Consider the following 16,321-nt stretch of genomic DNA (forward strand, 5'->3'; position numbering starts at 1 on the left):
ACACCGTTCTGTCCCCTAAATCATTAATGTACACTACAAACAGCAAAGGACCCAGCACCGATCCCTGCGGTACACCACTGGACACAGGCTTCCAGTCACAAAAACAATATTTGACCATCACCCTCTGCCTCCTGCCACTAAGCCAATTTTGGACCCAATGTGCCAAATTGCCCTGGATCCCATGGGCTCTTACCTTCTTGACCAGTCTCCCATGTGGGACTTTGTCAAAAAACTTACTGAAGTCCATGTAGACTACATCAACTGCACTACCCTCATCCACACACCTAGTCACCCCCTCAAAATTCAATCAAATTGGTTAGACATGATCTCCCCCTGACAAAGCCATGCTGACTATCTTTGATTAATCCTTGCCTCTCCAAGTGAAGACTAATTCTGTCCCTCAGAATTTTTTCCAATAATTTCCCTACCACTGATGTTAGGCTCACTAGCCTATAATTCCCTGCTTTATCCCCACTACCTTTCTTGAATAATGGTACTACGTTAGCTGTTCTCCAGTCCTCTGGCACCTCCCCTGTGGCCAGAGAGGTTCTGAAAATTTGTGTCAGAGCCCCTGCAATCTCCCCCCTTGCCTCACACAGCAGCCTGGGATACATCTCATCTGGGCCTGGGGAATTTATCCACTGTTAAGCCCGCTAAAACCGCTAGTACCTCCTCCCTCTCAATACTAATTTGTTCAAGTATATCACAATCCCCCTGCCTGATTTCTATGCCTACATCGACCTTCTCCATAGTGAACACAGATGCAAAATATTCATTTAAAACCACACCTACATCTTCCGGCTCTACACACAGATTGCCACTTTGGTCCCTAATGGGCCCTACTCTTTCCCTGGTTATCCTCTTGCCCTTAATATACTTATAAACAACCTTTGGATTTTCCTTTATTTTGCCTGCCTGTGTCTTTTTATGCCCCCTCTTTGCTCTCCTAATTTCTTTTTTAAGTATCCCCTTGCACTTTCTATACTCCTCTAGGGCTTCCACTGTTTTTAGTCCTTTGTATCTGCCAAAAGCCTCCCTTTTTTTCCTAATCCATTCTTGTATATCCCTTGACATCCAGGGTTCCCTGGGTTTGTTGGCCCCACCCTTAACCTTTATGGGAACATGTTGGCATTGTAATCTCTCTATTTCCTTTCTGAAAGACTCACACTGCTCTGATGTGAATTTTCCTGCAAGTAGCTGATCCCAGTCCACTTTGGCCAGATCCTGCCTTACCATATTAAAATCAGCCTTCCCCCAATTTAGAACCTTTATTTCTGGTCCATCTTTGATTTCTTATGTTTTCCCTACAATACAAGTAAAAGAAAAGGACTTGCATTTGTATAGGGCCTTTCATGATCCCAGTACGTCCCATAGCACTTTACAGCCAATTAAGTACTTTTTTGAAGTGTAGTCATTGTTCTAATGTAGGAAACACGGCAGCCAATTTGCGTACAGCAAGATCCCACAGACAGCAATGTGTTAATGGCCAGATAACCTGTTTTTGTTATGTTGATTGAGGGATAAATATTGGTCAGGACACCGGGGATAACTCCCCTGCTCTTCTTCAAAACAGTGCTATGGGATCTTTTACGTCCACCTGAGAGAGCAGGTTTAACGTCTCATCCGAAAGATGGCAACTCCAACAGTGCAGCATTCCATCAGCACTGCACTGGAGAGTCAGCCTCGATTTTTGTGCTCAAGTCTCTGGAGCGCAACATGAAGAAATGAATGTCGGATATACCTTCAACTTAAGTTATAATGCCTGTTAAACTACCTGTTTTCATGTCATAAGAACAATTTGCAATTTAATAGCATCTTTCCCATAAAAAATGTCCCAAAGTACTTCACAAATGCAACCAAGCCATGGAAGGAGAAATCAGAATAGTGAAAAAGAACTTGCATATATATAGTACCTTTCATGATCTCAGGACATTCCAAAGTGTTTTACAGCTAATGAAGTACTTTAGAAGTGTATTTAGCTCTGTTATAATGTAGGAAAGCTTGATTTTTTAAAAATGTTATAATTAGGGCCCTTTTGGGTATGTGTCAACTTTTACTATCTTTCTAGGTTGGCAGTATGTAATAATTGGAGTATGGATAATGGTGGATCCTCTGTACTGGATAAACAGTGCATTTCAAATTTACATAAAATAATTTTAAGCAATAATGAAGTAAATAATTTCAGTTCCGATGGATGATTCGATCCCAAAAGTTATGCTAACTTTTACACGCTGATCTACATGTTCTGCATTTTGAACATTGCTTATTTCAAATTTTAGCGTTCTTTTCACTTTGCATTGAGTTTATTTTCGGGCATTTGCTCCAAATGCGGGTGCGCAATCCTCCATGCATGCTGTGTTTAGGAGCGCTTATCTCTTGACGTCCCTCCCGTCCCTAACTCTCGCTCTGCCTGCTCGTCCTTTGCTCGAGTCTCCTGCGCGCGCCCCCTGTTGGTTTGTGCGTCACTGCGCGCGCGCCCCCAGTTGGTTTGTGCGTCACTGCGCGCGCGCCCCCAGTTGGTTTGTGCGTCACTGCGCGCGCGCCCCCAGTTGGTTTGTGCGTCACTGCGCGCGCTCCCGCCGGCGCCAGGCAACCGGCGGCGTAGCTGCAATGGCGGACGATTTGGATCAACTTCTAGACGAAGTGGAGCTGCGGTTCTGCCGAGACAGGTCGGCGACGAGCCGCGAGGGAGAGGAGGGAGCGGCCGGGGTTGGGGGCTCGGACAAGGAGGTGAAAATCAGGTTAAATCCCAGTAACTTGTTTCTCTGAGCTGCAGCGGCCTGGCCGGGGACATTATACGGAGTCTGACCAGCGGCACTTTACCACTGCACTGATTGGGCAGGGTGTGAATGCGGGGCTGGGCTGCGCTCATACAAGGAACAACCACAACCACAACCACAGCCTGGCAGTTGGCATTTTTGATTATAAGCAATTATTTCTGGACTCCCTGGTTGAAAGAAGAAATGAAGAGCTTGCATTTATATAGCGACTTTCACGACCTTAGGACGTCCCAAAGCGTTTTACAGCCGATGAAGTACTTTTTTGACGTGTAGTCACTATTGTAATGTAGGGAACTTTATACAAGGTATAATTTTATAAAGGGTATGTCATTCACTCCCCAAGGATAAAACACACACATTATGATACCATATTTTCAGTACTGTGTCACTCTCACATCTGCTGTGTGAGTTTTTGCTCTACAGTTTAATACCCAGTTATGGGCTCCTCAGTGGATTTATCCAATGAACAGTGTAGACCAGGAAAGTCTGCGTTAGCTCTGGGATCTGTGTTAATTTAGCTAGGACAGTAGTAGGGTGGTTCAGTTGGCCTCAGCAATCCAGGATCAGGACGGGTTCCTACTGCTGATATCCACTAATCACGCACTGTGTGGATGCCAAGTAAGGATAGGAAAAAAATTATACTGCATAAAAATAGAAGCCTGGTTTGTTTGCTGTAATATTTGCCTCATTTATACTGCTAGCCACATTAGACAACAACTGCATATGTGCAATATATGTGCCTGCATGGATGCTGTGAAATCACAATTTTTCTGTTATTGTATTAAGTTAATTTGCTCCATGTATTGTACAAATGTGTACATAAGTTGAAGCTGCAATGGATTGGGTATGTTTGGGTGGTTCTCAAAACTAAAATGCTGGTGAGGGCCAATTGTAAAAGTTGTCCTTGCATAGGCAAACTACATTTCTTCACCATGCACCTGTTAGCTAATGACAACAGCATACACAGGTTAGGAAAAATACATTATGCCTATGACAGAATGGCATTCTTACATATATTTTCATTTTTTTATGGGAGAGTAACCAAACAATGCAGAGTTAGTTATCAATGCTGAACCAGGGTTGCTGGAGGATATAGTGAACTACAGAAAATCTTTGACTTGCCCATTGATATTCTAGAAATTCTTTTCCAAATCTTTCGATGTTATGTTTCAGGATTTTTGATCTTTTTCTTCACCACTCGGCTCCAGACCTCATTACAGCCTTGGTCCAAACATGGACAAAGCAATGAATTCCAGAGGTGAGAGTGACTGCCCTTGACCTCAAGGCAGCATTTGACCGAGTGTGGCATCAAGGAGCCCTAGTAAAACTGAAGTTAATGGAAATCAGGGGTTAAACTCTCCACTGGCTGGAGTCATACCTAGCACAAAGGAAGATGGTTGTGGTGGTTGGAGGTCAATCATCACAGCTCCAGGACATCACTGCAGGAGTTCCTCAGGGCAGTGTCCTAGGCCCAACCATCTTCAGCTGCTTCATCAATGACGTTCCCTCCAACATAAGGTCAGAAATTGGGATGTTTGCTGATGACTGCACAGTGTTCAGTGCTATTCGCAACTGCTCATAATGAAGCAGTCCATGCCCACATGCAATAAGACCTGGATGGCATTCAGGCTTGGGCTGATAAGTGGCAGGTAACATTCGTGCCACACAAGTGCCAGGCAATGACTATCTCCAACAAGCGAGAGTCTAACCACCACCCCTTGACATTCAACGGCATTACCACTGCCGAATCCACCACCATCAACATCCTGGGGGGTCACAATACTCTGGCAACAAGAACAGGTCAGAGGCTAGGTATTTCTGCGGCGAGTGTCTCATCTCCTGACTCCCCAAAGCCTTTCCACCATCGACAAGGCACAAGTAAGGAGTGTGATGGAATATTCTCCACTTGCCTGGATGAGTGCAGCTCTAACAACACTCAAGAAGCTTGACACCATCCAGGACAAAGCAGCCCGCTTGATTGGCACCCCATCCACCACCTTAAACATTCACTCCCTCCACCACTGGTGTACCGTGGCTGCAGTGTGTACCATTTACAAGATGCACTGCAGCAACTCGCCAAGACTTCTTCGGCAGCACCTCCCAAACCTGTGACCTCTATCACATAGAATGACATGGGCAGCAGGTGCATGGGAACCACCTCCAAGTTCCCCTCCAAGTCACACACCATCCTGACTTGGAAATATATTGCCATTCCTTCATCGTCACTGGGTCAAAATCCTGGAACTCCCTCCCTAACAGCACTGTGGGAGTACCTTCACCATCGGACTGCAGCGGTTCAAGAAGGCAGCTCACCATCACCTTCTCGAGGGCAATTAGGGATGGGCAATAAATGCTGGCCTTGCCAGCGACACCCAGATCCCATGAATTAAAAAAAAAAGGTGTTTAAGGGTTTTAAAACAAAGTAATTTTGCACAGGTTTAAAAATAATGCTTGCAGGCATTGAATGTGTATGTTAATGTTGTAACAGTCTATTTCAAACTGATACCATAAGGATCTATTAACTTATTCTAGACCCATTATCCAAGATAACCGGGGATGTTAAACAATTCATATTCTCATCATAGATGGTAAACAAGTATTTATACCAAGGTGCTTATAATGGAGGATGGCTGCACCATAGCCACTGAGAATGGACATGGATGGAGCTGATACTTGGGATGCAGATCCCCTATTGGTACACAGCCGACAGGGTGGTTTGCAGCCTTGGTGTCTACTAGCCTTTCTTGCACATTCCTGGGCCACGGGAGCATTTTCCTCTGCTAGATTTTCCATTCTTCCCTCTCAGCTATTCTACAATAACCTTATGTTTCCTACATTACAACAGTGATTACATTTCAAAAAGTACTTCATTGGCTGTAAAGTGCTTTGGGATGTCCTAAGGTCATGAAAGGTACTATATAAATGCAGTCTTTTAAACCAGTTACACCCCCTCTGGACCCATCTTATGTTTCTATGCACGTCTTGTTATCGCCTCCGTTTGCCTTGCACCATCGTCACTTGTCATTTAATCACTCCTACATGCCAACCTATCATAGACCTTTTGTTCTTTTCCTGCCCCCTTTTCACTGGCTCTGTACTTGCTTAAGAGCTGTCCATCTGTAACATCTTCCAGTTCTGATGAAAGGTCATTGACCTGAAATATTAACTCTGTTTCTCTCTTCACAGATGCTGCCTGACCTGCTGAGTGTTTCCAGCATTTTCTGTTTTTATTTTTAGTATTCCTATCCATTGTAGTGATGATAATTCTGTTAATGTGGGAACAGCATGAGGTGTCTGTGAAGAATGAGCTTATGGGAGAGGGGCTAGTCAGTTTGGTTGAGAGGCCTGCTGGCAAATCACTGAATGGGAAGGTGTCAGAGATACTACCCCTCTGGAGTCAGAATTAACAGAGAAGGGAAATCCATAGTTGTGCCAATCAGTTTCTAATCAAGAGACTGCAAGTTGTAGTCCCAAGTCCCAGAGCAGGAAGCTAAAAATGCAGATCATTAACTTCCAGCATCTCCCAATTAAAATTCTCATCATTGTGTTTAATCCCTTCATTACCTTGCCCCTCCCTTTGTCTGTAACCTTCTCCGGCCCTTCAACCCTTCCAGAACTCTCCGTTTGTCCAACTCTGGCCTCGTGCAACCTTCCTCCCTTTGCCCCACCTTTAGCAGCCATGCCTTCAACAGCCTATGCCCCATGCTCTGCAATTCGCTCTCTAAATTCCTCAGTCTCTCCGCCTCCCTCATAAGAACATAAGAAATAGGAGCAGGAGTAGGCCAATTGGCCCCTCGAGCCTGCTCCGCCATTCAATAAGATCATGGCTGATCTGATCCTAACCGCCAATCCACTATGACAGGACTATCTCCTGAATCTAACAGAATTAGACACACGAAACAGGAGCAGGATCAGGCTACACGGCCCCTGGGCCCGCTCTGCTACCCACAGGGCCATGACTGATCCGCACCTAAACTCATGTCCAAATTCCTGCCCACTCCCCGTAACCCTTAATTCCCTTTTCTTCTAGGAAACTGTCTATTTCTGTTTTAAATTTATGTAATGATGTAGCTTCGACAGCTTTTTGGGGCAGCATATTCCATGGACCTACCACCCTCTGAGTGAAGTAGTTCCTCCTCATCTCAGTTTTGAAAGAGCAGCCCCTTATTCTAAGACTATGCCCCCTAGTTCTAGTTTCACCCATCATCTGGAACATCCTCCCTGCATCCACCCGATCCAACCCCTTCATAATCTTATATGTTTCAATAAGATCGCCTCTCATTCTTCTGAACTCCAATGAGTAGAGTCCCAATCTACTCAACCTCTCCTCATATGTCCATCCCCTCATCCCCGGGATTAACCGAGTGAACCTTCTTTGTACTGACTCGAGAGCAAGTATGTCTTTTCTTAAGTATGGACACCAAAACTGTATGCAGTATTCCAGGTGCGGTCTCACCAATACCTTGTACAACTGAAGCAATACCTCCCTATTTTTATATTCTATCCCCCTAGCAATGAAAGCCAACATTCCATTGGCCTTCTTAATCACTTGCTGCACCTGCATACTAACCTTTTGAGTTTCGTGCACCAGGACCCCCAGATCCCTTTGTACTTCAGTACTTTCCAGTTTCTTGCCATTAAGATAATAACTTGCTCTACGATTTTTCCTGCCAAAGTGCATAACCTCACACTTTCCAGTATTGTATTCCATCTGCCAAGTCTCTGCCCACTTACTTAGCCTGTCTATGTCCCCTTGCAGGTTTTTTATGTCCTCCTCTCTCACTACTTTCCCTCCCATCTTAGTATCATCTGCAAACTTTGATATGTTACACTCGGTCCCCTCCTCCAAATCGTTAATATAGATTGTAAAGAGTTGGGGACCCAGCACTGACCCCTGCGGAACACCACTGGTTACTGATTGCCAGTCTGAGAATGAACCATTTATCCCAACTCTCTGCCTTCTGTTAGATAGCCAATCCTCTATCCATGCCAGAATATTACCCCCAATCCTGTGATTTTTTATCTTAAGCAATAATCTTTTGTGTGGCACCTTGTCAAATGCCTTTTGGAAGTCTAAATACACTACGTCCACTGGTTCACCTTTATCCACCCTGTATGTTACTTCCTCAAAGAACTCCAGCAAATTTGTCAAACATGACTTCCCCTTCATAAAACCATGCTGACTTTGTCTTATTAAACTATGATTATCCAAATGTCCTGTTACTGTCTCCTTAATAATGGACTCCAAAATTTTACCTACCACAGATGTTAGGCTAACCGGTGTATAGTTTCCAGCCTTCTGTCTACTGCCCTTTTTAAATAAGGGTGTTACATTAGCAGTTTTCCAGTCTGCTGGGACCTTTGCTGAGTCCAGGGAGTTTTGGAAGATTATTACCAATGCATCCACAATCCCTACCGCCACTTCCCTCAAGACCCTTGGATGTAAGCCATCAGGTCCAGGCGATTTATCCGCCTTGAGTCCCATTATTTTACCGAGTACCACTTCCTTAGTGATTTTGATCGTGTTTATCTCCTCCCCCCCCCTATAGCCCCCTGCTTGTCCAGTGTTGGGATATTCTTGGTGTCCTCTACTGTAAAGACTGATACAAAATATTCATTCAGTGTTTTTGCCATCTCCATATTTCCCACCATTAATTTCCCGGTCTCATCCTCTAAGGGACCAACATTTACTTTAGCCACCCTTTTTCTTTTTATATAACTATAAAAACTCTTACTATCTGTTTTTATATTTTTTGCTAATTTACTTTCATAATCTATCTTCCCTTTCCTAATCAATCTTTTTGTTATTTTTTGCTGTCTTTTAAAGTTTTCCCAATCCTCTATCCTCCCACTAGATTTGGCTACCTTATATGCCCTTGTTTTTAGTCGAATACTATCCTTAATTTCTTTACTTAGCCACGGATGGCTGTCTTTTCTTTTACACCCTTTTCTTCTCAGTGGAATGTACTTTTTTTGGAAGTTGTAAAATAACTCCTTAAATGTACACCACTGATCATGTATCGTCTTACCCTTTAATCTATTTTCCCAATCCACTTTGCTCAATTCTGCTCTCATACCTTCATAGTCTCCTTTATTCAAGCTTAGCACGCTTGTTTGAGATACAACCTCCTCACCCTCTAATTGAACATGGAATTCAACCATGTTATGGTCACTCATTCCAAGGGGATCCTTTACTAGGACATTTTTAATTAATCCTGTCTCGTTACACAGGACCAGATCTAAGGTTGCTTGCCCCCTGGTCGGTTCAGTTACATACTGCTCAAGAAACCCATCCCTAATACACTCAATGAACTCATCCTCAAGGCAGCCCTGCCCAATTTGATTTGTCCAGTTAATATGATAGTTAAAATCCCCCATAATTATAGATGTTCCCTTATTACAAGCCTCAACTATTTCCTGATTGATACTCCGTCCAACCGAGTTGCAACTGTTCGGAGGCCTATAGACTATGCCCACTAGTGTTTTTTTCCCCTTATTATTCCTTATCTCCACCCAAACTGTTTCATTATCCTGATCTTTTGACCCAATATCATTTCTCTGTATTACAGTGATTCCTTCCTTTATTAACATAGCCACCCCACCTCCCCTTCCTTCCTGCCTGTCCTTCCTGATCGTTAATTAACCTGGTATGTTTAATTCCCAGGCATTGTCACCCTGCAGCCATGTTTCTGTAATGGCCACAAGATCATACCCATATGTAGCTATTTGTGCCATTAACTCATCTATTTTGTTACGAATGCTACGTGCATTCAGATAGAGAACTTTCAAATGTGTTTTTTGACACTTAGTTCCTGCTTTTGCCCTTTTTATTACTTTACCTTTTACTCCATACCTTCTGCCCCTTCCTGACACGCTCTGGTTTTTCATTTCCCCACTGCTACCTAAGTCTATGACCTTCTCTGTTGTCATTTTTATTATTTGTTCTCTAGGAAGCTCCCCCCCACTAGTTAGTTTAAAGCCCTCTCTACAGCCCTAGTTATATGATCCGCCAGGACCCTAGTCCCAGCACTGGCCAAGTGAAGACCCTCCTTAAACCACACTTTGATCAAGCTTTTGGTCACCCCTTCTAATATCTCCTTATTTGGCTTTGATTATGAATTAATTATTTGCTATGATGGACCTTGGCAGGTTTTTCTACGATAAAGGAGCTATATAAATGCAAGTTGTTGTTACTTTGTATGTTCATTTGCTGTCTGTGAAATAAAGCAACTTAATTTGCATTTAGCATTATCTTGCCAAGTGTTTCTGATCACACTGTATGATTATAATCAGGAGCTCACCCTGGGGAATTGCAGACACATATTCACGTTCCATCACTCCAGGGTGGGACATGGATCTGATTCTGCAGTGTCCTTCAAGGAAGACGTTGGTTTGGATTGTGGCCTTCAACAAAAAGATACTGAGTAACATTGGATTAAAACATTGTGTGACAGGTATCAAAGAATTAGAAGTTTCTTTTCTGAAACTGTTTCCTAACTTAGCTAATTTTTTTACTAAATCAAAGCAACCAACTCCTCCAAATCATTTTGAGTTTTTTTTAAAGAAAATGTGCTCTTTCATCCACCAGGTGAAAATCAAGCCTATAAAAATGATGTTACTAATTAGTATACCAGACTGGAGTGACTGCACACAAGATGCCTGCTGGTACATCCTTAAATGCTCATTTTGAGCATAATTATTCCAGTGACTAGAGTAGGACCGCAAAACTACTGGAATAAACCGGCTACGGGTCAACTCAGAAGATCAGAAATCTAGCAAACACCAGAGTTCTAATATTAATTGCTCACCCTTAACCCAACACAGCTTTACTCACACTCCAACACCCAACAACACAGCATTGCACAACTGCTGAATACAGCTTTGCACCTCATACTCACCAAATAGTACTGTACAACCACTATGACAGTTTCTGACATGGAATTATAGCCAACTTCTGGTTACACAGAACTTTCAGAATTTTATAAAGCCATTATTTCAGTTAGCCAGAGTTCTACTGTACCTAAATATAATCCATTAGCATCTTTCTCTGCTATCATGTTGACCACCATAATAAATTTGCCATACAGCAGCTGCAATTTTTGCCTTTAGGATAAAATTTTGCAGTGTGGTTTCTGTTTTCTTTTAAAGAGAAAGGACAGATACGACATTCCAGCTGACTTCCAAAATGTCATAACCTATGCTTTCTGTTTACAGGTGCTGACTAACCTTCCATGAATTCCCAGTGTTTTCTGTTTTTATATCAGATTTCTGGCATTTGCAGTTTCCATTTTACTGTGGAAAAATTTGGAGCTGGAGGTTCATCATTGAACACTCCCCTTAACATATTGTGTTATATTTTTCAGCTCACCTTCAGTCCCATCTGAAGAAACTTCCAAAGAGGAAGATGATTTAAGTGATCTTATTGCAGATATTTTTTATGATGATCCAAGTGCATCAGATCCTTCTGTAAGTTGTATAAAATGTGTTTAGTGCAAACTCACTTTTATAGTAATGTCCAAGAAACACTTTGACACCATTTTGTAAGTGTTCTAATGATCTTGTAGAACTGTATAAAAAAGTTGATTCCTGTTCAGTTTGAATACATGTTGTACAGTAGTTATTTTATAATAATCGACATCTACCCAACCTAAATCTAAACAATGCCTTGATTTACACTCCGGTTTCTGATATATAATTGGGGTATTTTCCTGTCTTCCAATTTCTGGCAGCAGCTCTACCTGCCGGGAGTGCATATCAGAAATTTGGGTACTTGTTGAGCATGTTTTTCCCATATGCATTCTAGACCAATGAGACTCCCTACTGGAACGCAACGTCTGGAAAAATACCTCTAATGTGTTCTGATGTACAATAAGCGAGCAAGCAAGTTACCTGTGCAGTAAGATTTGAACTGACTTGCTACCACATAACCGCATGTGGATTTAATGGAGCTGATTTTGTGTTAAAATAACTGCTTGGCTGATTATCATCAACTTATCTTTACATGTCTGATGCATTTAAGGGGAAGCTAGATAAACATATGAGGGGGAAAGAAATAGAAGGTTATGCTGGTAGGGTTAGATGAAGATGGGTGGGAGGAGGCTCCTGTCTAACATAAACAGGACCAGTTGGGCCGAATGGCCTGTTTCTGTGCTGTATATTCTATGTAATGAATAAAATACCACGCACAGTTTCCATTCCTGTTGTGCTATTGCAAAGTAGCATTAATAGCATGATGGCTAAAAAAAATTGCAGTGGCACAGAATTTCAGTGTGCTGGCCCTGAGGAGAGATCATACAGCTAAGGGAATTCATGCTCATATAGTATAACAGCCATTATAGTTCACTAAATTGTTCATTGCATGGGCCTTGGCCTAGCAATATTTAGAAGACCTTACTAAAAGTGCAGGCCGGGTTGTGTAGCCATTCTCCACAAGCAAAATGTAAGCACATAAAATGTTATTGTCAGCTGAAATTAACCCATTCATCAGCACACAAAAATGTTGAGCACTATAAAAAAAAAAAAAAAAATTTTTGCATCATGCAGCAGATGATTGTAATAAAAATACATACAAAGGCCCAAATCTGTAGAAATAATAGTTAAATTTACAATCTGAATATTCCTACTGTACTTTCAAAGCCATTGCATTGTGAAATTCCAAAACTTCACGTGCCCGGACATGCTTGTTCTCCTGGAACCATCCTCGCCTATGTAGGGACGCTCTAGAGTTAGAGCTATCTTTAAATAAATTAGATGCTTTATAAAAATAAGAAAATGATTGATTCTATGTTTTGAAAGTTTTATTTTCATTAGTTGAAGTGTTACTCATTGCTCTTTCATTACAGAAGTCAAGTCTAAGAGCAATAACAAATTGTGCAGGTCACAGGGCTTTTTCTCGGTCCAAGGGTAGAAAGTAAGTTCAAGAAATATGTTCTTTATACGATTTAGAAGTTGGTCACTACAGCTGGCTGTAACTGAAATTTATATAGATGTGAAGTTTTACACATTTAATTGTCATTGTTAAAAAGTTCAGTTGTATAAAATGATAAAAAGTATAAATCGCTCTCTAAATGTTTTGTCTCAACCTGTTTTGTATTTTATGTTGTTACTTTTGTCTTTTCCTCTCCTTTCATACTAAATTGACTAAAATTACATCTAAGAAACAATTTTATGCATATTTGCTGCTTACAGTGCATATTGGAAGTTTGGGTGACACCCTACCAGCAATTTCTTCAGCCTTTAAAATTAATGGTTAGAAAGTTGCAGCCAACACATGTCCAAATTTACAATACAACTCCCAATTGGCAAGGCTTTCCACCAGCAATTAGCCTCATTAAAATTAACCATATCGTCACATACACTTGGGAGGGAGTACAAGACAATCGTGTAATCAAGGGCAAACTAGCATCTGAACCAGGAATGTGTTTATTAACTTCTTCTCTCTGCCAATGGCACTGACTCTTGTGAAAGTATAGTTCCAGAGACATGAGCAAGTTCCTGGTGCTTGATTTAAGTGGCCATTCATGTCTACTTATTGGTTAAAACTTAATTGATGACTGATGTCATCACCAATTAGGCGATAGCATGTACCCCCTTAAAGGGGCACAATCCATAAACTGTAAATTAAACAAAAAACTTTTAAAGGAACCTTAACAAATTAAATTAAAAATGTGTTTTGGGGGTTGGTGAAGCATTCCAGTCTCTCCAGCAACCCCTGGGCACGGAAGGCATCAAGCGTGCTGGTGAACACCGCATACTCCATCTCCAGGGACACCCAGGTGCAAACATAGCTGCGGAAGAGAGGCATGCAGTCGGTCGCCTGGACTTGTTAATGGCCACCTTGGCCAGGCCCAGGAGCAGTCCTACGCGGAGATCCTCCGACTTGCCCACTCCCCTCCGCACCGGGTGACCAAAGATCAGGAGCGTGGGACTGCAGTGCAGCCAAAAATTGAGGAGCAGCCCCATCAAATATTGAAAGAGGGGCTGCAACCTCCCGCACTGTACATATACATGAAAAACGGACTCCTCCAGGCCGCAGAAATTGCAGGCGGCCTGGGAGTCCGTGAACCTACTTAAAAACTTAATGCACGGGATTGCTCTGTGCAACAACCTCCACGCCAAATCCCCAATAGATAAGGGGAGGACTCCTGTGTAGAGAGCCCTCCATTGGGGACCCCCGCCACTTCTGGACTGCAAGATGGTACGCAAAGGCGTGTCTGGATGGCAGACAAGGACGATGAAGTGGAGAGTGTGCAGAACCAGCCCGTACAGGAAACCCCTCCCTGCAGAGTGGAATGGCACGGAGGGAATTTCCGAGAGACGGCTCAAGGTGTGAGGCGCCGGCTCCCAATGGAGGTTTGCCTAGTGAGCCTAAACAGTGAGTAATGCAAGGATTAGAGCCAAGCCCAATTCTGTTCATGTCTGATGTCTACACAAGCATACATTTCAGTAGAGGTCATTAAATAGCAGCCAGGGGTGTGACCCCCTAGCTTATTGTTCTTTCCTTAGCCCAGGGGTGCTGAGCCCAATTGTAGCTCCAATAAGTTCAGCTAACTCAGCACAGACCAGAGAATGAACCTGTAGCCTTCTGCTCTATACCGATTAGATCATCGGAGGGAGCTAGAGCCATTAATTTGGACTAACTTTACTCAAATCATTCCCATTATAAATATTTGTAATATATACTGAATCCATTCTAGGGATAGGTTTTATTCTATTTCTGATGCTGTTGGTACAGAGACTGCCACTGCACTCCAGCTGCGAGATGATGTAATTACATCAGGTTTATGGAGAAAACAATCTATACTTATTGTTGGAAAATCCTATGTCCAGTAACTAATTAGCTAATAATGGGTAAGCCCCAAACCAACAAATTTATCAATAGCTCCCGGAATTATCATATGACATACCATGACTGCAGAACATAAGAACAGGAGTAGGCCATTCAGCCTGTCAGCCATTCAGTGAGATCATGGCTTATCTGTATCTTAACTTCATCCACCTGCCTTGGCTCCATATCCATTTATCCTCATAACTAGAAAAAATGTATCGATCTCAGATTTAAAATTATTAACTGAGCTAGCATCTGCTACTTTTCGGGGGAGAGAGTTCCACACTTCTACCACCCTTTGCGTGAAGAAGTGTTTCCTAACTTCTCTCCTGAATGGCCTGGCTCTGGCTTTAAGGTTATGTCCCCCTTGTCCTAGACTCCACCAGGAGCGGAACAAGTTTCTCTCTCTCTACCCTATCAATTCCTTTCAAACTCCTAAAAAATCTCAATCAAATCAGCCCTTAACCTTCTATATTCCAGAGAATACAAGCCTAGTTTATGTAAAATTTCATAATTTAATCCTCGGAGCCCTGGTAACATTCTGGTGAATCAGTGCTACATTCCTTCCAAGGCCAATATATCCTTTCCAAGGCCAATATATCCTTTCTAAGGTACGGTGCACAGTCCACAGTACTCCAGATGTGGAGTATATAGCTGTAGAAAAATGTTCCTTTATGTTCTAGCCTTTACATGTGAAGACTAAGATTCCATTAGCCTTTTTGATTATTTTTTGTACCTGATTACTACATTTAAGTGATCTATGTACATGGACCCATAAATCTTTTTGGACTTCCACTGTTCCTAGTTTTTCACTGTTTAAGTAATGCTTGGGTTTATCCCTTTTTGGTCCAAAATGGATGAACACAATTACCTGCTTTGAAATCTATATGTCACAGTTTTGCTCATTCACTTAATCTATCAATGTCTCTTTGTAATTTTATGTTCCTGTACACTACTTACTTTACCACCAATCTTTGTATCATCGGAAAACTTGGTTATATGGCTCTCTGTTGTGTTATCTAAGTCATCTATAAATATAATGAATAGTTGAGGCCCCAGCACAGATCATTGTGGGACACTGCTAGTCACTTAATTCCAATTCAAGTACATACCCATTATATCTACTCTCTGTCTTCTACCACCTAACCAATCTCCTAACCAGGTGAATAATTTGTCTTCAATTCCATAAACTTCAATTTTAGCTAACAGTCTCTTATGTGGAACCTTATCAAATGCCTTCTGGAAGTCCATATAAACTAAATCCATAGATATTCTCCTGTCTACTACTTTATTTACTTCCTCATAAAATTCAATTAGGTTCGTTAGACGTGGCCTACCCTTTACAAATCCATGTGGCACTCTCTAATCTGCTCAAATTTCTCCAAATGCTCAGTCACTCTGTCCTAAAGTATAGATTCCAATAACTTCTCCACAACAGATGTTAGACTAACAAGCCTCTCTAATCTCTGAATTAATACATTCTGCCACTTGATTGCTGCTATCAGGAGGACTGTAGACAACTCCCATTACAGTTTTAAGTCCTTTCTTATTCCTCAATTCTAATCATAGAGTCTCTACTGATTGCTTTCCTTTATCTATATCCTCTCTTACTAATGCTGTAATAGTATTTTTAATCAATAAAGCTACCCCTCTTCCTCTTCCAGTATTCCTATTCTTTCTAAAGACCTTATAACCTGGAATATTTAACTCCCAA

At 42.0% G+C, this 16,321-nt stretch overlaps 1 protein-coding gene across 3 annotated transcripts in view; it reads left to right on the forward strand.

Annotated features, from left to right (window-relative positions):
- The first annotated feature begins 2,531 nt into the window (after nt 1-2,531).
- The window catches only part of cfap418 (cilia and flagella associated protein 418), a 46,174-nt gene continuing 32,384 nt past the window's right edge, over nt 2,532-16,321 (forward strand). The window contains exons 1-3 of one of the 3 annotated variants that reach the window (XM_085992612.1): nt 2,532-2,741; nt 11,144-11,246; nt 12,623-12,690. In XM_085992612.1, the coding sequence (XP_085848738.1) occupies nt 2,611-2,741; nt 11,144-11,246; nt 12,623-12,690 (302 nt within the window). In that variant the 5' untranslated portion in view covers nt 2,532-2,610. The remainder of the gene's footprint in view (nt 2,742-11,143; nt 11,247-12,622; nt 12,691-16,321) is intronic. The other 2 variants (XM_085992614.1, XM_085992613.1) reach the window with 2 other exon arrangements.

The sequence above is a fragment of the Somniosus microcephalus genome, chromosome 7, assembly GCF_052327205.1.
Source record: "Somniosus microcephalus isolate GS21.2 chromosome 7, FLI_Smic_1.0, whole genome shotgun sequence".
In the NCBI taxonomy this organism is placed as follows: domain Eukaryota; kingdom Metazoa; phylum Chordata; class Chondrichthyes; order Squaliformes; family Somniosidae; genus Somniosus; species Somniosus microcephalus.